Source organism: Syngnathus floridae, chromosome 1, assembly GCF_059516105.1.
Source record: "Syngnathus floridae isolate MCC-2025c chromosome 1, RoL_Sflo_1.0, whole genome shotgun sequence".
NCBI classification, from domain to species: Eukaryota; Metazoa; Chordata; class Actinopteri; order Syngnathiformes; family Syngnathidae; genus Syngnathus; species Syngnathus floridae.
This window is the reverse complement of record NC_142413.1, coordinates 913,871-932,339: the sequence shown is the minus strand read 5'-3', so window position 1 is coordinate 932,339 and position 18,469 is coordinate 913,871. Positions and strand designations below refer to the sequence as shown.

The 18,469-nt window shown below is 49.9% G+C and overlaps 5 protein-coding genes across 12 annotated transcripts; 2 read left to right on the top strand and 3 right to left on the bottom strand.

Moving 5' to 3' along the window:
• Window positions 1-869: 869 nt before the first annotated feature.
• mfap3l (microfibril associated protein 3 like) lies at window positions 870-4,190 on the bottom strand. Of its 2 annotated transcripts, none has more exons than XM_088374274.1 (3): window positions 3,906-4,190; window positions 2,256-2,626; window positions 870-1,969 (listed from the first exon to the last, which is right to left on the bottom strand). In XM_088374274.1, the coding sequence occupies exons 2-3, from the start codon at window positions 2,518-2,520 to the stop codon at window positions 1,143-1,145; spliced, it is 1,092 nt and encodes a 363-aa protein (XP_088230400.1). In that variant the 5' UTR covers window positions 2,521-2,626; window positions 3,906-4,190; the 3' UTR covers window positions 870-1,142. The 2 variants fall into 2 exon arrangements, with proteins under 2 accessions (XP_088230400.1, XP_088231038.1); XM_088374912.1 differs by lacking the exon at window positions 3,906-4,190 and adding an exon at window positions 3,697-3,854.
• Window positions 4,191-4,349: 159 nt separating this feature from the next.
• On the bottom strand, window positions 4,350-8,133 carry aadat (aminoadipate aminotransferase). Its single transcript, XM_088373039.1, has 13 exons — window positions 7,849-8,133; window positions 7,158-7,330; window positions 6,797-6,965; window positions 6,582-6,714; window positions 6,447-6,521; window positions 6,168-6,362; window positions 5,707-5,855; window positions 5,526-5,622; window positions 5,269-5,330; window positions 5,132-5,196; window positions 4,898-5,004; window positions 4,704-4,805; window positions 4,350-4,575 (listed from the first exon to the last, which is right to left on the bottom strand). The coding sequence occupies exons 2-13, from the start codon at window positions 7,222-7,224 to the stop codon at window positions 4,531-4,533; spliced, it is 1,266 nt and encodes a 421-aa protein (XP_088229165.1). The 5' UTR covers window positions 7,225-7,330; window positions 7,849-8,133; the 3' UTR covers window positions 4,350-4,530.
• ino80b (INO80 complex subunit B) lies at window positions 7,216-12,932 on the top strand. Of its 2 annotated transcripts, XM_088376856.1 has the most exons (8): window positions 7,216-7,370; window positions 7,823-7,936; window positions 8,054-8,228; window positions 8,297-8,448; window positions 8,622-8,794; window positions 8,873-12,050; window positions 12,138-12,335; window positions 12,497-12,932. In XM_088376856.1, exons 2-6 carry the CDS (start codon window positions 7,897-7,899, stop codon window positions 9,323-9,325), a joined length of 993 nt encoding a protein of 330 aa, XP_088232982.1. In that variant the 5' UTR covers window positions 7,216-7,370; window positions 7,823-7,896; the 3' UTR covers window positions 9,326-12,050; window positions 12,138-12,335; window positions 12,497-12,932. The 2 variants fall into 2 exon arrangements, with proteins under 2 accessions (XP_088232982.1, XP_088232166.1); XM_088376040.1 differs by lacking the exons at window positions 7,216-7,370; window positions 12,138-12,335 and having other exon boundaries at window positions 7,620-7,936; window positions 8,873-10,347.
• intu (inturned planar cell polarity protein) lies at window positions 9,831-15,248 on the bottom strand. 3 transcript variants are annotated; one of them, XM_088393707.1, is made up of 17 exons: window positions 14,847-15,248; window positions 14,104-14,495; window positions 13,819-13,904; window positions 13,477-13,662; window positions 13,280-13,398; window positions 13,022-13,111; window positions 12,765-12,842; window positions 12,523-12,697; window positions 11,972-12,025; window positions 11,830-11,892; window positions 11,578-11,754; window positions 11,302-11,394; window positions 11,041-11,232; window positions 10,860-10,954; window positions 10,593-10,782; window positions 10,097-10,218; window positions 9,831-10,004 (listed from the first exon to the last, which is right to left on the bottom strand). In XM_088393707.1, the coding sequence occupies exons 1-17, from the start codon at window positions 14,858-14,860 to the stop codon at window positions 9,893-9,895; spliced, it is 2,238 nt and encodes a 745-aa protein (XP_088249833.1). In that variant the 5' UTR covers window positions 14,861-15,248; the 3' UTR covers window positions 9,831-9,892. The 3 variants fall into 3 exon arrangements, with proteins under 3 accessions (XP_088249833.1, XP_088212413.1, XP_088220017.1); XM_088356287.1 differs by having other exon boundaries at window positions 14,203-14,495; XM_088363891.1 differs by lacking the exon at window positions 14,847-15,248 and adding an exon at window positions 14,666-14,797.
• trmt10b (tRNA methyltransferase 10B) lies at window positions 14,806-18,175 on the top strand. Of its 4 annotated transcripts, none has more exons than XM_088380272.1 (8): window positions 14,806-14,966; window positions 15,649-15,776; window positions 15,883-15,985; window positions 16,054-16,184; window positions 16,259-16,411; window positions 16,531-16,609; window positions 16,674-16,741; window positions 16,841-17,302. In XM_088380272.1, exons 2-8 carry the CDS (start codon window positions 15,687-15,689, stop codon window positions 17,060-17,062), a joined length of 846 nt encoding a protein of 281 aa, XP_088236398.1. In that variant the 5' UTR covers window positions 14,806-14,966; window positions 15,649-15,686; the 3' UTR covers window positions 17,063-17,302. The 4 variants fall into 4 exon arrangements, with proteins under 4 accessions (XP_088236398.1, XP_088234935.1, XP_088235733.1 ...); XM_088378809.1 differs by lacking the exon at window positions 14,806-14,966 and adding an exon at window positions 17,327-18,175 and having other exon boundaries at window positions 15,143-15,776; window positions 16,841-17,086; XM_088379607.1 differs by lacking the exon at window positions 14,806-14,966 and having other exon boundaries at window positions 15,144-15,776; window positions 16,057-16,184.
• Window positions 18,176-18,469: the final 294 nt, after the last annotated feature.

Sequence of the window (18,469 nt, the reverse complement as noted above, 5' to 3'; positions counted from 1 at the left end):
AAGTAACGTGTATGCATCTATACGCCTAAATATTGTCGTCCAATCTATCTACTGCAATTTCACATTAGATTGCTGTTTGAAATGTACTTTTATTATTATTATTTTAATAAGCAGTAATGTTAAAACTTGTCTGGTGTTTGATTCCTTGTTTTTATATTCGCCAATTGAAACATAAAAATGAGCCATTTGGTTAACTGCTTTATATGACAATATGTATGTATATGTGTTTCACGTTGTCATATGAGTTGGTGATTTTTATTTTCAACCTTTTATACAGACACAAAATCATTCGGTATAATAACACCATCAACTACAATCCAACAAATACACAATTAAAACATCAATGTCGGCATAACGTGTGACGACTGGCATAACAGCAAAGCTGTCTGTCACTCACTCGTGAATCTTCGGGAACGAAGCTGAAAATGGCCATGTACCTAATGGAGTGTCCGAGTGACGTTACAGATCCAAGAGCCAATCAGAAAGTGGGGGTGAGGGCGGTTGCGGCACTCATCACGTTCATTTAAGCTTTTTCCCTCATGAAGTGAGTGGCCTGTTATTAGGAACAGCTGAAAATGGCGGTGTACCTAATGAAGTGTCCGAGTGACGTCACAGAGCAAACAGCCAATCAGAAAGTGGGGGTGAGGGCAGGTGTGGCACTTTTCACTTTCCATGAAGCTTGCTGCTTTTGATTTTCTTCTTTGAAAAGGTTGTGCTTTACTTATAGTTGTTGAAATTTGTTGAGTGCAATAAAAACAGGAACTAAGATCACGTCAAACAAACTATGGTTCCTAAAAGCCTATTCTATTGGCCTGCCTGTAACTCTCAACCTCAGCTCAAGCGTTCATACATGACATTAAAGCAAAAGGTCTTTTGCTAAGGTTTTCTTTTATTATGCGTTTTCATTTCATGAAATTGTTTTTTGTTAGTTTTGCTTTACTACAATTTCAGGACAAAAATGGACCAAATCCAAACCTGCTCAGTGAAAATGGAAGGAAGGAATGACGGCATGAAAACGAGGCGACATGATGGCAGTCGCTTGCAGCAAAAGATTTGTTGACATTCAAGCGAGACGCAAAATGAAATGCCGGCACGCCATCGTCGCTCAGTTGCCAGAACAGCTCGCCGAGTCATCTCGTCGCTCACACGTGACTCTCGTAGAAAACCCGGCAGGGCGGCGGCGGCGGCCCGGCGGGACACTCGCCGGGGCTCCCTTGGGGGTGCTCTTGGAGGGGCGCGGCGGGCGGCGGTTCCAACGGCGGGTGCACCGACACCTGGATGGCGATGCGCTGCTGCGGCTGCTCCCGGACCGTGGAGTTACGCGAGTCTGCGGCGGGCGACGGGCTGCGCTCCAGCTGCCGGCCCCGCTGTCGCTGCCGCTCGCGCATAAGACCGAGCGCGTCTATGGGGCCGCCGCCGTCGGTGGGGCGCCGGCCCTCGGGCCCCTGCCTGAGGAACGTGTGCCTCATCTCTTCCACGCCCACCACCTCCAGGATCTCCTCCATGAAAGTGCGGCAGTTCATGATGAGCGGCGGCAGCGGGATGCTGCGCGCCAGCTCCTCGATGTAGCGCGCCAGCTCCATGGTCTTGAACTGCGTCACCTTGGCCAGCTCCACCGTCTTGGTGGATGTGATGATGGGGATGCGCTTGGCGATCTCAAAGGCCTTCTGCAGCTTCTCCGCGCCCTCGGTGCGGAAGAACTCGTTGATGGCTTTCTCCGTCTTCTTGAGGTGGCTGCTCATCATGCACAGGCGCGTGACGTTGAGCACCATGATGATGGTGAAGGTCACCAGGCACACCACCATGTAGTAGACGCCCATGTCGCCTGTGGCTAAGACCACGCGCAGCGTCACCGTGCAGTTGGAGGCGCCGTGCGCGTTGGACGCCACGCACGTGTACTTGCCGCGGTCGGCGAATTCAATGGCGCTGATGTTGAGGACGCCATTCTCCAACAGCCACCACTTGCCACCTGAACGCCGGCGGTACAGCAAACCCAGCAAAACATGAAGAAGCGCTTGACCGTACTTGCTCCGAGAGTAGTTCTTCCGGTTTTATTGAAGAGAGAATGAATTTCACGTCAAAAAGGAAGCACCAACTGATGAGTCGCGCTTTCATTTGGCTCAGTCGCAACTGTGTAGGACATGCGATCGATCGATCGACCGCGCGACACCATCGGCCATCATTTACATTTCTTCCGCTCTCAACAATTAGTCAAAAGTTCTTGGAACCAGCCCGTTCTATCGAGCGCATCTTACCGCCACCAGCGTCGGCGTGGATGAGGTCGCCGTGCGAGTTGAACCACTTGATGCTGGGGAAGGGCTCGCCGGTGACGTTGCAGTCGATCAGCACGCAGCTTCCCTCGCGGGCGATCAGCTGGCTCGTGGCGGCCAGCGCGGCCGGGACGGACCCATCTGCGCCCTCCGTCACGTCCGTGCCGCTTCCGTCTCCCGACGGGGCGGCAGTGTGGAAAGCCACAAGGCACACAACAAGCACAAGGTTCAGTCCAGCGGCCCGCAACATCTTTTTGTGGGCTTGAGACTGTCAGCGTGTCACAAGGTCATTCCTCCGTCCGGCGGCGCCACGCTCGCTGATTGGCTATCTGGGTTGAGCAGCGGGAAACATCTCACTGAAAACAAGATGTTAAAAATGAGCCCACACTAACAGTTCGACATAGCTCCTCACAAATTCAATTCAATTGTCGTGCTTAAAGCCACTTGAACGCACAGGTATTCGGAACGCACGTTAAGTTATCGCATTCAATTTGGTGTCAGCCCATCACGAGCCGCAGACTGCTCAGGTCGAGCGGGACCACTTTTTGAGCTTCCGTGCTCTCTACGGCCTTAGCAAATATAACTGCCGTATTGGCCCGAATATAAGACGATTCGTTGAAATAAAACCGAAAAAGGGGGCTTCGTCTTACATTCGGGGTCTTGACAAAGGCTTTTTTCAAACTTGAGTCTTGGAAAAAAAGGGGGTCGTCTTATAATCGGGGTCATCTCATATTCGGGCCAATACGGTAATCCATTCACAATGACCCCCAAAAGCTCGTGTGCGACAAAGTAGATTTTCTCCACAAGTCTAGTATGTCTTATAAACGTTTCGATGCAGCATTAGTTGTTACTTGGAACAACTAATGAGTTGTTTGCCTAGAGGTTGTAAACTCATCCCACCAACAACAACAAAAGGTGAGACGTCTGATACAAATTACAGAAGGAAGTACACACACGAAGTTTTCAAATGCGAGAAGCAAAATTGGAAAAAATGTGACTTCGTTACTTAATTGCGACCACCGTTACCGGTTTTTCCTTTTGCGGCCAAACATTTCGGCTGGCTGAAAACGACAAGGCGACAGAGGGTGGGGAAAAAAAGCGGCGCCGTTTTCTTCCTGGCCTCGTTGCAAAAACCAACGAACGGGCCGACCACTGACTACATTGTAATATTACGAAACACATAATCGCAGATAGCGGCGCTTATGCGCAAGGGGATAAATTACACTTTGATTTAATATACATTGCTACATCTTTATTGAGAGTGCGGCGTTCAAACGGATGTGGGATACGGCTATGATCTGGATCTGGTGTTTCTTTGTCACGGGACCCTCCGGAGCAAGCGCGAGCGCAAATAAAGCGGACGGAAATACAACATATCGGCTGCTTCTGACCCGATGTGGCGACGACAAAACGACAGACATTTCACCTTTGTTTGTTTAAAAAAAACATGTTTTTTTTTTTACACGTCTCCTCCCAAATAATGTCGCAGTGGTCTCGCGTTGAACACAACGGAAATGCTGGCAGCTGCCCACAAGTCGACGACCTTCGCGTATCGGTCGGAAGCGCCGAGGTAACGTGGCGAGGCAATTTCGCCTGTTCTAGGGTAACTTCGGTTTTTTTTTTTTTTGTACTCACAACAGGGCTTGTCAGCTGGGCCAAGATGGGGCTACGATGCTCGCTCGAGTCGGGACCTGTCAAGCGAGCCGCTTTCTTCATGCCTCGAACTGCTTGGCCACAGAGGGGCGCTCCAGTGCTGGCTGCACCAGTTGCTCCTTATCAACGAGTCGCAATCAAATCTTAAGCGTTTTCTGTCCCAAAGTTCAAAGGGCCCACTTTCAGTTGATAGCTGTGCTTTGCTTTTACATGGCCTTCTGCCTTCGAGGGCACTTTCCAACTCTCTTTCGTCTCTGACTCCGACCCACAGGTTGACAGCTTTTGTGCGACGGGCGGCTGTGACGTATGGATGCAGAGTGCGCATGCGCGAATGGAAGCGAGGCAGGAGGAGCAAAGCAAGGAGCGAGTTGATAGCAGCAGACTCCGCACGTACCAAATTGAACTACGACTGCAGTGCGCCCGCCATCTGTTTCCCTGGACTTTATGTCAATCTGAGATTGTATCATACAGAAAAAAAATATTGCTTGTGTATGTTAAAAAGAAAAAAAAACGACACAAAAAGAAGAGCTTGCGGGGGGCGGACAATTGCAAGATTGAGGGGAAAAAATTGGCAATTAAATTATTTTTGCGGACAGTTCATCCCAAATCACGAGGAGGCCTCTTTGATGAGTGCGGCGAGACGACCAAAGGCCTGTTGGAAGACAAATGAAAAACAATTCTGTGTTTTGTGTAGCGTGCGTGTGTGTGTGTGTGTGTGTGGTTGTGTGGTTGTGTGTGTGTGTGGTTGTGTGTGTGTGTGTTTTTGCATCATGTGCATACCAGGTCAATCTGTTCCGGCGTGGATAGCGAATACGCCGCCCTGACATGAGAACATGGCTCGTCGCTGTCGATCATGAACACGCCGCCTGGGACCAGCAGCACCTTTTCAAAAGCAGGACATGTACACGCGCGACACGGTCAAGCAGTCTTCTTGTTGCAAAGCAAAATGGCGTGCTTCATCATGGTGAACAGACCTCTTTCTCCAAGGCCTTCTCCATGATAAGCTGCCTGGTGTCACTGACGCCCATCAGCTCCATCCACAGAAACATCCCGGCCGAGGGACTGTGCCATTTGGCCAAACCTGAGCATGTTCAACGACACAAATTGCACACGGAAGCAAACAAGCTTTAGAAATGGTTCTTCTTCCAAAAGTCTCAGGAATCCTTCAGATGGGTTCAGTCTTGTTTCTTTATGCATGCGGAGCGTACCTGTGAGCCACTTGTGAGCGGAGCTAATCATGGCGTCGCGCTGTTTTCTGTAGAACTCACTCACCCTGTCACAAGACGAAGAAAAAAATGCTGGCTTCCAATATCTGTTTTTTCCAAACGCTGCGGCGACAACGTACCCGTCTATGTGCTGAAGGAAGCCATCTTGTCCCCAGCTGTGCAACAGTTGCGACACCATGAGCTGAGAAGGAAGAGACGGAGGTGGACTCAGGATCAAACCGTGGCAACATTCCAAATGCTTTCAGTCATATTCACATCTTCCCGCAGGCGTCTCGAACCTTCACAATGATTAGCAGAGCTGGGCAATTATTTGAAATTTAATTGTGATTTCAATTTTGTGAAACGACGCGAGAGAGTGGTGGCAAATAGGGCTCACCTGCGTGAAGGTGCTGGTGTGCATGGTGGAGGCCTGGATGTGCAGCACCACCCGCTCGACCAGCGGCTTGGGACCCGTTACAAAGCCCATCCTCAAGCTGAGACGGGTAAAAAAAAACCTCTAATGAAGACAAACGTGAGCACGGCAGCGGCGGCGGACAACGGATTATGATGCGGCGTACCCCGAAGACAGAATCTTGGAAAAGGAGTCGGTTCTGATGACGCGGCCGTCCACGTCCATGGAGAGGAAGGTCGGCGCCCAGGGCTTGTCAAACTGCAGGAAGTAGTACGGGTCGTCCTCGATGATCAGCATGTCGTACAACCTCGCCAGCTGCGCGTGAGGACAAAATCATCCAGTGAGCACCGTTGTCGAGAGGTTATTTGCATCTCAACAGTTATAAATCGTTTAAAAAGGTGCATGGTAATAAAAATTGATAGCAATATCTCTCTTTTTTTTTTTTTTTTTAAATGATGAGGCCGGCGGGCCAAATCTAGCCCCCACCGGGCCTCGACTTTGACACCTATGCCTTAGGATATGCGTGCTCATGCTAAGATGAGAAATTCATCATTTTGACACGTGCTCACTGTTCAGAAAAGATTCTTTGCCATCGGTCAGAGTTTTGTGAACGGATGGAAAAGGCACCTCGTAGACTTCCCTCTTCCTCTGCTCCGTCATGGATGCCCCCGTGGGGTTCCCCCCGTTGGGGATGGTGTAGAGCAGCTTGGGCCTGCGAGCGTCCGACGGGTCCCAGTGGGACAAGACCTCCTTGAGGGCCGCCGGTATCATGCCGTGCTGATCGCTGGGCACGTTGATGATGTTGCAACCCAACGGCTGGAGCTGGGTTGAAAGACACGCGGTGGAGGATGGAAGAGCTTTCAGCAAAAACATAAAAGGCCCTTGCGGCGGGAGACGCCGGCTTACCGCCGCCAGTGTTCCGGGGTAGGTGGGCGAGTCCAGCAGGACGTCGTCTCCTGGATCGACCAGCATCTCGAACACCTGCCGCATGACGTGGAAGATGAAACGGTGCCGGGAAGCAAGAAAAAGAGGGGGCGCTACCTTGCAGAGTCCCTCCTGGCTCCCTGTGGTGACACACAAGTCCATCTGTCCCCGCTCGGGACTGTAGGACGCCGTCGGCGGGTCGTGGAGACTCTTCTGCAGGTTCTTCATCCACGTCAGCAGCTCGGGGATTCTGCGTCGAGGGTACGCGTTTCCATGAAATGTCAGACAGGCTTAAAAGCGACATTCCAAAAAAAAGGTTGCAGTTCACGTACCCGCTGGAGGCAGAGTACTGAAGAGCCCTTTTCATGGACACCTGGTCGAAGGAGACGTCTGGGCCGTTCTTGACCTTGATGGTGGCCGACTCAAAGGGGAACGTGTTGGGGTTGGGCGCACCTGCGGCCAGCGAAATCAGCGACGGGGGCGAGCGCTGCTGCAGCTCGGCTTCAGACGCACGTGAGAGCGGGGGTTCAAAAACAAATACAAGATTGGGCATCTGCATACTTTTTGTCGGTATTGTGTCATATTTACCATGGGGGGGGGGGGGGTATTTAAAATTGTATATGATATTTTATTATTTGAAAGTGAACACTGCAAACACATTGCGTGTTTTATTTTTTTGCAGGGCACACTCACTCAGCATTCTGATGGGCGACGGTTTCCTTGCTGCACTGACAGCTGTGAGGAAACGAGCATAATTCATGTTTCCCGTCGGAAGACTTCCTCAGCAACCACCCGGGATCTCCGTTCACGTGTTCCTAATAATTAGATCGGCCTTTTTTGAAACCTCCAGAACTTCTCAACTCCTCCTGTAAGAAAACAGACAGATGACAAGCTGAGTTCAGCACCGTAAGTCAATATTGACGCTTCGTTATGACGTCAGTGACCTTGCGTAACACTAGCTCGGTCGAGTGAAGAATTAGTTAATTTCGTAAAGGACAACGAAATGAATAGTGAATAAATAAAACACACACGCCCAGTCACGCTCGGAAAGACAGGACAGGACAGGACAGGACAGGACGAGACGAGACGAGAACTCTGCGTGGCTTACGAATTCCAAAATCAGGCGCTCCTATACAGCCCTCTGCCAGTAGAGGGCAGAGAGCGTCAACAAGACAGCAAGAAATGGCCGGAAGTTGATGTTTAATTGCGTGTTGTTAGCGTTAGCTTCTACCCCAATATTTTTAACTTCTGCCTCTATTTTGTTCTCTTCAAGGTTAAACTCACGCGCATTGAACGCGTTGTAGCCGCTAAATCCCACTTTAATGTTGACTAACATAACACTCGTCGTTATTTTGCAGCGGAAGTCAAACCTTTGTGGACTTACTTTTTCATGCGTTTGCTGCCATGAAGTAGAGCCGCTGCAGTAACTTCAATGGGGAAAAGAAAAGACGTGGTTCATTCCAGGTTTCCCTGTGAGTGCCTACTCCCTTGATGAGAATCTAATGTCTACGTAACATCTTTTGACCCTGCAAGGCTCCCAAAAATGGCTAGGTGCTGGATCAAACTGACCTATTCATGTTTCTGTGCAGGCGAAGGTAACGTGGGGCTGCATGGCATGCACAAACACAAGCATAAAAAACACAAGAGGCACAAGAGGAAGCACCAAGGCCTCTCTGAGATTCCAGAGCCCGTCGTCATCCCTCGCCCGCCCCCGCAACTGCGACTCAAGATCAAGCTGGGAGGACAGACGCTAGGGACAAAGAGGTGAGACGGCCACCCGTTCGTTACATTCAGTTGCGCATCCGCGTTAATTGCTCTTTTGACCCTTCCAGTGTTCCTACTTTCACCGTGCACCCTGGTGTGGCTTGTCCTCCCTCACCATTGATGATTGTGGACGACGACGATGACAACGATGACGACGACGACGATGAGGAGGAAGATGACGAGCCTTCTGTGCCTCTGGAGCAGTATCGGGCCTGGCTGGGTGAGAACAAGTAAAAGATACGATGTCGTGTTCTGCCAACAGCCTTTTTGCCTGGAGCTCCTTTCCCGCTTCATATACTCGTTAATGGAACATTTTAATTCACCATTTGGTGGCTTGAGCACCTGGCTCCAAAAAAGTCCATGTGCCTGTTCAGACTGTCTCGCCTGTCTCAGATGAAGACAGCAACATGGCCACGTCGCCTCTGCCTGACATGGACTCTGACTCCATGTTGGGAGTGCCCGTGGACGAGGAGGAGAGGTGGCTCGACGCTCTGGAGAAAGGTGAGCTTGACGACAACGGCGAGCTCAAGAAGGAGGTTGACGAGTCCCTGCTCACGGCTCGACAGGTGAGGAGGAAGGAGGAGTTTGGGGGGGGTGTACACGTTTGTTTTTTTTTTTGCTCACAGACACCTTGCGCTTTTCAGAAAGCACTACTCCACAAGCAGCAGATACAGCCCCTCCTGGAGCTGCCCATGGGCTACAAAGAGAAGGAGATGACCGTCGAGATGATGCAGAAGCGGGAAGAGCGCGCTCGCAAGCGGCGCTTGCAGGCGGCCAAGAAAGCGGAGGAGAACAAGAACCAGACCATCGAGAGACTCACCAAGACCAGCAAGGCCAAGATCAAAAGCACGCGAGAGAAGAAGTCCAAGCTTAGCCAGTGTCCCATCGTCCGCTACAGTGACTCGTCCCGAGGCGCGACCATCTCCTTCCCCGCCGGCGTCCTCGCCCCTGCGCCGCACCCTCCGCCGCCTCTGGTCCCCCCCGTGAGCTGCGGGGTGAGTGGCTGCTCCAACCCGAAGAAATACAGCTGCTCCAAAACGGGCGTCCCTCTGTGCAGCCTGCAGTGCTACAAAAGGAACATGCAGGCAGTTTGTTGACAGGTCTTCTTCTCACTCATGGACAACCGAATAACATCACTTTGAGGAAAGAAGACCCGCTTGCTGCAAGCTGGTAGTCGGCCCCAGTTGAAGTCGACCGTGAAGATAATTCATGTAATGTATAGCTTGCGAAATCTTCACTGCTCCTTTCCTTGGCTGGATTTCCTTTTTCACACCCAGAGTGCTTTCTTCAAAGGAACCAAGGTTATTATAGATCACAAAAACTCATTAAATCACTCCCAAAAAAAATCTGATTCACAAACTATTACCTTTAAAAAAAAAAAAAAGTGCTTCATCGTGCGTTTATGAAACTTAAAACCGTAATCAGTGAAAATGTTCCTCATTTTTTCAATTAAGCTTCAGTTAGTTTTGAAAGAATTTTGCTACAGAAAAAGGAAGGTCACACATTCATTTGATAATTACACAATGCTTTTTTAATCGTTATTCTCGCAATAGTCAGATACTCCACATATGTAAAAAAAAAAAAAAATCTAATCTAAAAGTATTTTGTAAAAAAAAAAAAAAAAAAAACAACCGTCAAAACCAATCTCACACTAAGTCGCTGCATCAAGTGGCCAAACCAAAGGAGAGTCTGAAGGCCATCTCCACAGGAACCTCTGGTACAGAGTCGTGAAAGCACACATAGAACTCTTGAGGAACGGGCTCCAGCAACAATCGCCTGAAAGGTGGAAAGAAAGCGAGATCCAAACGTAAGCTCCAACGTCCACACGGAGGAACGTCGCCTTCCGGACCGGGCCGGGCTGGACCTACCCGATGACCCAGTACGTCAGGGTGGGTGCGGCTTTCGTCTGTTCTGTCCAATTTTTAGGTACAAACTGGAACAAGACTCCGTGCTCTTTGACCGGGCCCACGCCACCAGCCGCCGGCTGTCTCTAAAGGGGCAAAGGCCACCACACAAAAATGTCATGACTAAGTTGCTGCTGCCCTGTGTGTTCATGTCCAGTTTTTGGAGGATTTTTAATTGTGTGGAATTCATGCTGCTAGATGGATCAAATTTTGTGGTATGGCTAAACATTTGTTTCAATATGCAGCGTACAATAATTCTATCTTGTTCTGCGTTTTGTTCGACAAAATCTTACGCTTTGGTTGAACATTAACGTTTAAAAAAATGTGTTGGTTATGGTTTGTTAGAACATTCTGAGGTATAAAAATTTCAATATTTTCTTCTCTTTTTTGAAGTGTCAATTTTACACACTAAAGTTCAAGTGGGTGGAACAAAAAAAAAAAAAAAAAAAATCATGCTTACTTGCAGCGACATGCTTTCTTTGAACACGGCCCGAATGGACAGGCAGCAGCGGTAAAAGTTGCCAACGAGCAACGGGTGAACGGATCCGCCGAGCTGAGCCTCGTCCGTTAGCGTGGGCGCGATGAAGATCCCCTGGACCGTTTCCATGAGCAAGTAGTGGAACAAGATGTTCTCGGCACCGACGCTCAGCCTGCCGCGCGCACCATCGGACGGGAAGGTTCAGCTCGGCGTGGGAACCTTAGCCGGAAAATGTGGGGACGCGCGAACCTGCTGGCGCTGGGCATCTCGTCCGCATCCCTCCTACTCAGAGTCTTCATGAGTGTGCTCAGGTAGAACGGGTTGGAGCGCTTTGTCCACTGGGCCTGATGGAGGAAAAATGCAACAAGCAATGATCCTCATGGCAGGGTGCTTCGTTTGTGACGAATCATGGAATCGCTGGAGAACTTGCCCCGGTGTCCGTGTGTCCCTCACCCCGCCAATCTTGGGTCTTCTCCCCAAACAGGCCGTCTAGATGGGCCTGGGACGGCGGGCCAGCTTGGAGGAACCAGTCTGCACAGAACAGGCGCGGAGCAGCGGGGGCGCTCAGGCGGTCTTCGACAGCTTCCTCCAGAATCGCCAATCGTAGCAGCGTGGCCTTGGCCTGAACATGCGGCGTGGTTAGCGACCCGCCGCAGACCCACAAACTGTCACGTGGCCGCGAGCGCCGCACCTGATTTACGTAAACGCAATCGGGGCCCGGAGATGCATCGGAATGCCTCGCGCGGCCTCTGGCCTCCAGCAGCACGCACTGCAGCCAGCACCCCTGACATGCACACATTTAGCAGAACAAAAGAAAAATCCCCAAATGTTCACCTGCAAATTTGAAAACGCTCACGTATGATATTGATTGGGGAAAAAGAAAAAGAAGACATTTCATGATACTTATACAGTACTCACTTACTACTATTCCTCGATACTGAAGGTCCCTCTTGACTTTGCTACTCACCGAGCCCACGATGAGAAGGAAGTGTCGTCGTGGAAGGGGACCCTGAAGAAAGACCTCGCGCCAGATGAGCACTTGGCCCGTCCGCCGCCACTCGGCGGACAGCAGGCGGTAGTGGCGCATGTACAGACACACGTCCAGCAGGTCCTCTTTCGGGAGATGACCGGCGATCAGGTACGACTGTTGAGCGCAAGCCCCAAAACCTTTTTGGCCACTTTGAAGGAAAGAGCTGCACGCCCCAACGCTTGGACTCACCTTGTAGAAGAGACAAGAGCCCAGGATCCCGTAGAGACGCCTCAGGCCAAAGGAGTCGTCCGACTGACGGGCGAGGGGGGGAGAAAAAAACTGAAGACAATTGGAGCGCCGCGCCACAAGTGGAAATTGCATGCCGGCTCACCATTTCTCCAAAATCAGAGGCCTCAAAGTCACTGAGCACAGAGTCCACGTTTGTCTGCAAAGATACCACACGTTGAAAAGTATTGATTACGTTTTTGAGGAGAATTGAATTGATTACATTTTTAAGGAGAACATTCAACAGCATTCATTTGTTTGATGTTTTACAGTGAAGCCCCTTTTACTGCAGCTGTTGGATTTGTAGTTTTGCGATTGAGCAATTTTTGGCCACTAGATGGCGACACTGTGTCGATTGGACAGAATTGAAACTACAAAGCGTTTCAACTCAGCTCAGTTTTTGCTGAAGATCAACGAGTGTGAAACATTTTTTAGAGCTGCTTTTTACGCCTGCCTGCAAAAAGTGATATGTAGGTTCATTTTATAATGTATATCTATTTCGAGTGTGAGTTTGTTTAAAAAAAAAAAAAAAAGCGAGACTGTCAACCATTGCGTTGGCTTTCTCTCCCTTACATTTGTTTTTGTTTTTTTAAATCTCTGACGCTTTTAATGTCTTCTCAAATCCTTTCAGCGCTGAAAAGCGATGTAGTCTCTCACTTTGACTCGTACGGGCAGCGTGAGCCAGCGCACGGCCGGCAGCCCGTCCAGGAAGATGTTCTCGGAGTTGTCAGCGGGCGGCGCCGGGGGAGAATGTGACGCTCGTAGGAGCCGCAGGAAGAACAAACGGAAGAAGTGGTCCAGCTGCGCCGTGCCCTCCGTCCTGCCGAAGGCCCTACGGGAGAGGCACCCGTCAAACGCAACGTCGAGCGCTTGTGGTTTTGCGCGTGCGTGCGACCAACCTTTCCAAGGATCCATGCGTGAATCGTAACGTCCGCACGACATCGCCCACCAGGGATTGCAGGCTCAGCAAAGGAACCCTGAAAGGAAATTTGACAGTTGTTTGCGCTTCGAGCATCAGACAGGAAACTGTTTGCAATATAAAAGCAATTTGATTTTTTGAGCCTCAACATTGTGATCTTTTTTTTTTTTTTTTTACTAACACTAGAAATAAATCAAAAAATCTGCCACAACCCGACCGCATGCAGCAGCCCTATACCTCTCAGCAGGAAGTCCAAGCACCAGCAGGGCGTGGCCTTCTTTCCAGTAGCCCACGTGCACCAGATGCTTGTCCAGCAGCAGCGTGGAACTAAAGGAGCAGTCGAGCAAAAAGAGCAGTTCCGAGACATCAGAACATATTACTTCAGTCCTAGCGACTTAACCCCGGCTCCCAGAATCGCTTTTGAAATGTCTGTTTCTGGTCACAAAATGACAGAATGCTTTGAGGTGTGACTCCTATAAAGCCAGCCGAGCGTACCTGACCACGTGAGCTCCCGTGACGCTGTCCAGCATGTCGCACAGAGTCAAGAAGATCCCTCTGGCGCCCTTGAGCCGGGCGGCCGCCTCCGACGCCGGGTACTGGTACAAGATCTCCTCCTGCGCGCAGCAGAACGGACACGTCCGTCTTTTTAACGACGGCACGAGATACGGCTTCTGACGGACTTTGAGATGGACCTCGTCCTGCGGGGACTTGGTGTCCATTTTGAGCGAGAGGTACATGAGCGCGTGCGGGATGTGCGCGGCAAACGTCTGCGTTTCGGACGCGTCATCCCCGAGCAGCGGACGCGTCGGCGGGCTGATGGGCGCGGAAGGTGCGGCAGCGCCACTCCTACTCCAGGGTGTCGCCAAGGTCAGCCTCACCTGAAGGAGGAGGAGATACTTTTCAACAAACACAATGAAAACAGTTTTCAGAATCAAAACCGTAGAAAACAAACAAACAAAAAAAATCATCACCCTCCGTTTTAAGATTTACAAATGTCAAAATGACTCCAAGTTTTGCTTTTGTTTGTCCCACACCTGAGATGGTTCCGCAATGCCCGCCAGAACTTGCTCGATGTTTTCAGCGTTCACCTCCACGTTGCCCACGGCAACGAGGACATCGCCTAAAGGGCAGAGCAGTTTGATGAAATGAGACTAAAGGCCCTATATGGGTTGCCGTGACAACCATCGACGGTACTAACTTCCCAGACGTCACCTAGTTAGGCTCACTGATTACTCGAGGTGAAAAGTAATGACCTCATTGATTGTGATTTTAAAAGTAAGTCGATTCGATGACAAGTTACTTTCACATTTTCCTCTCACCAATTAGGACGTGACCGCACTTGCTGGCCGGGCCGCCGGGAATCAGACCGTCCACCGTCAGTCTTTCCTCCCGTCCGATCGCGGCGCCATTCCGCTTACCTGGACGACGCACCACCCCCAGCAAAGCCTCCAGCAGAGGGAGAGCACCCGAGTCACCGACGCGTTTCGGGTCGAGGTAGACGCACACGGTCTTGAGCTTCGTCTTTGAGACGGACGCTGATGGCATCCAGCCCTCCCTCGTGTCTCCTCGATTCCCGGAGTCACGTCTTCTTTCCGAGATCCGAGCCCGCAAACTTTGGTCGGCCGCAGCCTCCTCTTCTTCTTGGCTCAGCGCCAAATAGAAGAGCTCGCCATTTTTCTGGACGTTGTCCGGCCGTTCGGGGTGCGGGTCACTGGAAGCACACAAGTTCTAAGACGTTAGAACATGGATAAACAACATCAGCCCAACGACTCAATGCTTCTGAACAGACATAAAACATGAAAATCACTACGAATCATTGAAGTTCCACAATTTTAATCGCTGTGCCATAGCATAGAAGTGCCAAAAATATATTCATTGTACCAAATAGCAGCACAGTATAGGCAATCCCTCAGAGGATGAACTTTTGTCTCACGCCTTAAAAAAAAAAAAGAAATCACTGCACATCACTGCTTGATTTCCTTTCTTGTCTATGCGTCATTATATATCCATTTTTAAATGCATCTTCGTTGTTGTTGTTGTTGGTTTTTTTTTGGCTTCTTACTTGCTCGATGACATATTGTCCCCGCGACAGTCATCAAAACAAAAGGCCACCCGCCATGTCGGAAGAGCTCCCTTCCCTCAGATGTGGCGTCCACGGTACTGAGCAGCACACGTTTCTGAAGTAAGTCACTATTTAAGGAGGAAAAACTCAGGAACTTTGACTTCTTTTAAACGATCCAGTCTCGCGCGGAACGCAGCGCTGTCGCCTTTGTGACGTCACAATTGAGCCCGAAATGCGTTATGTCATCGCAAACTGTCCTGAAATGTCCTTATTATTCTCTTCGTGATTGAGTATATCGGAAATGCCTAATTTAATTCTTGAAATTGGTCTGAAATTCCTGCTTATTGTTGACACAAATTTCACTCGCTCGCTTCCTGTGCAACGGTTTTAGTTTCCGGCTAGGAACATTAGTCATCAGAATTTGTGGACATAGTTTCAGCGTGTCTTTTTTTTTTTTTTTAATCCGGTAAATGATCAAACTATTCTGTGTACGTACAATGTGAAATTTGTAAATATGCTTACGCATGGAATTAAATCTCTTTTTAAAAAGTACCCACACCACCACTTGTCTGGTGATCTGTGAGCGGATTGGCAGCCAGCGTGTGCGTGACGTCATACACAAGCGACAACCAAGTTCGAGAATTGTTTTGGTTTCTTGGTCCTGTTCTTTGACTTGTTTTCCTTTTTTATTCATTTTTGTCAGCAGTTACAATTGATATGCAGCAGCACTAATATTTATGCTTATTAATTATCGATGATTTATTATCGGTCGAGTGTGCTAAAATGACTGCGATTGCGTCAGAGTTGAATGAAGAGCAGACAAATGGAATTCTCGAGACGATGGAGCTGCTTTGCATCGACGTGCTGGAGGAGGATAAGGTAGAGGATGTGCTACGGGGCACAGCCGAGAGAGAGCAGGCCCCCTTATCAGTAAGTTTCAAGTTGTTCCATTCCCCAATATGGCAACCGAATGACAACAATGGCAGTGCTAGCTGCCCTCTGCTTTTGTTCAAAAGAAGCTTGTGTGTGTTTTCAGAAGAACGTGTTGAGGAAGCAGCGGCACTGGGAGAGGAAGCTGGCTGCCAGGAAGAGCAAAAGAAAGGAGGAGAAACTGAGGAGGAAGCTCAATCGGCAAACAGGTAAGGATTACGGGAAAGCAAACTCCACCTTTCCTCCTCTCTTAACTATTTGCGCGTATGAAACGAAGAAGACGTGGAGCACCCGCCGCTCACCAAGCGGGTCATGAAGGCCGTCACCAAGGAGCGTTTGGCCGAGGCTCGCTCCAGTGGCGTCAAGGTGTGCGTTGACCTCGGCATGACCCACCGCATGTCTGACAAGGTGCACACGAGTCTCTCGAGCGCTGCATGTCGGAGACTTTTTCATTTGACGTCATCGGGTGTCTTGTGCCGTAGGAGACGAGTCGGCTGGCGGCCCAAATACGGCGGCTGTATGGATCCAACAAAAGAGCGAGCAAACCCTTCCATTTGTTCTTAACCAGCTTTCGCGAGAACAGTCGTCTCCTGGCGGAGTGCGTGCGCATGAACGCCGGCTTCCTCAACTACATGGTGAGTCAAGTCTTGTGAAGTCAAGTTCAAGTTGACATTCTTGTCAATTTTAATTTCAAGGAATCCCCTAAAATTGCCGACTTCAATTTGACAATTGCCATTTTCCTTTTGGGCCACAGATGGAAAGAACAGAGCAAAGCTGTCTGGACATTTTCCCTCCAGGCAGGGTCGTCTACCTCTCGCCCGACGCGCAAGAAGGTTTGTCAAGTCGCCCGGTGAAGCACGGGACCCCCCACACTCAGACTAGCACGTGTCCTTTCAGCTTTGGAGCGAGTGGACCGCAACACGGTGTACGTCCTCGGCGGGCTCGTGGATGAAAGCATCCAAAAGGTGTGGTTTGACTTTGTTTTGACTTTTGCTTTTTTGTTGGTCAGCGAACAATTATTTGATTCCCGTTATTTCATTTGTTTTGGTCGAACTTATCTGCAGACGCTGAGCCTGTCCAGGGCCGCAGAGCTGGGCGTCCGCGTGGCCCGGCTCCCGATAGACGAACACATGCAAAAGATAGCCAACCGCAAGAACTTCCACTCCAAGATTTTGGCCATCAATCAAGTCTTTGACATTCTGCTGGCCGTGTGCGACACGGGTAGCTGGACGCACGCTCTGGACAAGTGCTTCCCTGCGGGGAAGGGTTTTGCAGTCGCATCGTGACCAGCAAAGGATAAGACAAGACAAGTAAGACCACGACAAACAAGTGCGCAAACGTGCTTTTCACTTTCAGTACAGTAAATGTTGTTGTTTTTGTTATTATTTGTGAATAACTGCTCCTTAATAAAAACAAAACAAAACAAACAACAACAACAAAAAAACTGATCGGAACATTGGGTTGTCAGAATTGTGACTCGTATAAACGTGGCGAAATTTGGGCTAAATAAACCGAACCTTCGATGAGTAGCGTTTACAGCATGTTTACAGGAAGAAGGCAGTCCTCGTGCCAGAATCCGGAAATGTGCGGCGGGCCGCCGACGGAACTCCTTCTTGAGGATAAAGAGGACCAGCTTCTTCACCCACCACGACTGAAGGTCCAGACAGAGCCGCTCACCACTCACCAGGGTGGCTCTGAACCGAAAGATGGATGGCGTCAAAGCACTCAGTGGCATTTTTCAGCGGTGGTACCAAATGTCCATCCGTGTGATAATATCGAACATATGACTACAACCCTTTGACTTATAGAAACAACGAGAGTTGTAAATGTCAAGGAACCTCAGATTAGTCCCTTGCGGAACTCCAATTTTCTGCTGCTGCCGAATGAAGCTCGAGTCCAGTCACTCACATCATCTCCTTCTGCGGGCAATGCGGCCCCTCGGGGACCATTTTGATGCGCCGCAAGTTCTCCGGTGGGGTGATCTTGGTCTCCATCCGCAGGCAGCGGCGGTGTGCGTTGTAGTCGCGACCGGTGCCTGGCGTACGTGGAGATATCTCAGAAACCTCACCGCATCCTTACAATAAATACGATCATAATAACAGCACTCTCACACGAGAGGACTTTGGAAGAAGAAATGGTCTTACCGCCAACGAAGGCGAGCAGGCTGCCAAAGGCGGCGAGCAGAGCGCAGAGCTTCATGACGTCGGGTCGGCCTTCCCTTCCGTTGGACGGCTTCACGTGCGTCAGTCAACAAGTCGTGGGACAGCAACTCCGGGCAGGTTTACAGAAGGCGGTCGGCGGAGCCACCCCGGGAACGACTTGGATCGCAACTTCAAAGTTTCTCTTCCAAAAATGGGGGGGCTATATTTGTTAAAACAGCATGACTTGACAATATTACATGATAAATATAAACACAAATAACCCCCAAAAACCCGTCTATGGCCCCATTTTGTGCGTCTGAAATGAAGGGAGCAAAAAACGCGGTCACAGTTGAAACCACAAACGGTGTTGATGTCTTGCGAGCACTCCATTACGGACGGACGCGCGCACTTCCTATTTAGCATGCATGGTATGTCCAGTCAGATATGTGACCAGTCGTTTGTTTCTTTCAATTGCGATCCAGTCGTCCTCCCTACTCATGTCTGGACTTGTAAAATGTGAGCAAGCTCTGTTTATGATTTGACATATCAACG

Bases quoted from the DNA above. Each gene is read 5' to 3' on its own strand.
- ino80b (XM_088376856.1), top strand. From the start codon at position 7,897: ATGGGGAAAAGAAAAGACGTGGTTCATTCCAGGTTTCCCT. The intron at 7,937-8,053 runs GTGAGTGCCTAC...GTTTCTGTGCAG, and splicing joins GGTTCATTCCAGGTTTCCCT to GCGAAGGTAACGTGGGGCTG. The intron at 8,229-8,296 runs GTGAGACGGCCA...TGACCCTTCCAG, and splicing joins CAGACGCTAGGGACAAAGAG to TGTTCCTACTTTCACCGTGC.
- mfap3l (XM_088374274.1), bottom strand. From the start codon at position 2,520: ATGTTGCGGGCCGCTGGACTGAACCTTGTGCTTGTTGTGTGCCTTGTG. The intron at 1,970-2,255 runs GTAAGATGCGCT...GCCGGCGTTCAG, and splicing joins CCACGCCGACGCTGGTGGCG to GTGGCAAGTGGTGGCTGTTG.
- aadat (XM_088373039.1), bottom strand. From the start codon at position 7,224: ATGAATTATGCTCGTTTCCTCACAGCTGTCAGTGCAGCAAGGAAACCG. The intron at 6,715-6,796 runs GTACGTGAACTG...CCCTCGACGCAG, and splicing joins CAGTACTCTGCCTCCAGCGG to AATCCCCGAGCTGCTGACGT. The intron at 5,331-5,525 runs GTGAGCCCTATT...CTTCCTTCTCAG, and splicing joins ACACCAGCACCTTCACGCAG to CTCATGGTGTCGCAACTGTT.
- intu (XM_088393707.1), bottom strand. The intron at 11,395-11,577 runs GTGAGTAGCAAA...TGTGCATGTCAG, and splicing joins TCCTTCTCATCGTGGGCTCG to GGGTGCTGGCTGCAGTGCGT. The intron at 11,233-11,301 runs GTGCGGCGCTCG...CCGCATGTTCAG, and splicing joins ATTGCGTTTACGTAAATCAG to GCCAAGGCCACGCTGCTACG.
- trmt10b (XM_088378809.1), top strand. From the start codon at position 15,630: ATGACTGCGATTGCGTCAGAGTTGAATGAAGAGCAGACAAATGGAATT. The intron at 16,185-16,258 runs GTGCACACGAGT...CTTGTGCCGTAG, and splicing joins CCCACCGCATGTCTGACAAG to GAGACGAGTCGGCTGGCGGC. The intron at 16,610-16,673 runs GTTTGTCAAGTC...GTGTCCTTTCAG, and splicing joins CTCGCCCGACGCGCAAGAAG to CTTTGGAGCGAGTGGACCGC.